Raw genomic sequence first — 1,264 nt, 5'->3', positions numbered from 1 at the left:
CCTCAAAGAATTATTTTAAGACAGCCTAGGTTACAAATCTACTAGCTGTGGCGACAACAATGTTCTAAACCAGGCTGTTTGATCCACCCATAGGGTTCTCATTCCTGAACACACACATATAGGCTTCCACATGTTAATTAATAGTGGATAAATACTGAAAAATATAACAGAAAATTCTGTGTAGGCGGCTTTTGTTCCCGGTCATTTGATATTTAAGTATCTTATTTGATTTTAATTTTGTCCTGTAGAAAGACAATCAAATAATGAACACAAAGATGGAGTCCAGGAATCGCATGTTTAACGCAGTCGTAGTAATCACATGGTATTTTATGCTGAAAGTTGGAGAATCAGCCCCAGGAATCAATATGCTAAGCCAAGGTTGCAGCAGTTATAATGTTAGCAGCGTGTCGAATTTCAACAGCAACCTGAACATAACCTTCGGGTTAGTCAGGACTGACTTGATGAACGGAAGCAAAAAATTTGTAACCGAGCAGAGTTTGAGTGGTCCAGACTCAGTTTATGCCATGTTTCAGTGCAGAGATTATATGTCTGCAGCTGATTGCATTGCTTGTTTTTCTGCTGCTTCGACGCAGATTCGCAACTGTTCTGTGGCCAATGGTGCTCGTGTTGTCTATGATGGATGTTTCCTCAGGTATTTTCCTGGATCCAGTAATTAAGTTAAGACTTGGTAAATGAATTTTTGTTGAGGTTTTAACAGGTTATAGCATCTAATCATATATTAAGAATTTCCCGTGTCCTTGATGTTGAAAAAGATCTCAGGACAGTTCTTAGGAAGAAAAATATTTTCTGACAGAGAAAAACCCTACTTGTGAGTTCATATGCTTGTTGCCTAAGGTGAGAAATTCTAGCAAAATTATGACCAGAAATGTCATCAAACTACCAATCAATCCCTTCTGTCAGTGGGCAGCATCTAACTGTTTAGATGGTCGAATGGTTTGCCATGAACTGTCAGTTTCTCCTTGAAAGTTTTTCTCATCAATAACCTGTTGGTTTATGGTTCTATTGCTTCAAAATCCCGCAAATAATTCAGGAACCAAGGGTGTTTAGACACCCTGGAAAACTGGCAACTAGCTAACCTCTTACTAAACTTTATGTTCTCTGCTTTGTTGAGGTATGAGAGGAGCGAATTCTATGGGGAGACTACTCGGGATGCCAATCGCGAGTATTGCGGGAATAAAACTACAACATCACCCGATAGTACTTTTAACACAACTGTGGCAGGCCTATTAGGCGATCTTCAAGT

At 39.3% G+C, this 1,264-nt stretch overlaps 1 protein-coding gene across 1 annotated transcript; it reads left to right on the top strand.

Moving 5' to 3' along the window:
* Positions 1-275: 275 nt before the first annotated feature.
* Positions 276-725, top strand: LOC105135309 (cysteine-rich receptor-like protein kinase 42). The gene is made up of 2 exons (XM_011040129.1): positions 276-652; positions 719-725. The coding sequence occupies exons 1-2, from the start codon at positions 276-278 to the stop codon at positions 723-725; spliced, it is 384 nt and encodes a 127-aa protein (XP_011038431.1).
* The last annotated feature ends 539 nt before the right edge of the window (positions 726-1,264 follow it).

The sequence above is a fragment of the Populus euphratica genome, unplaced genomic scaffold, assembly GCF_000495115.2.
Source record: "Populus euphratica unplaced genomic scaffold, PopEup_1.0 scaffold72.1, whole genome shotgun sequence".
NCBI lineage: Eukaryota > Viridiplantae > Streptophyta > Magnoliopsida > Malpighiales > Salicaceae > Populus > Populus euphratica.
The sequence above is the reverse complement of the archived record's forward strand: the minus strand, read 5'-3'. Positions and strand labels throughout refer to the sequence as shown.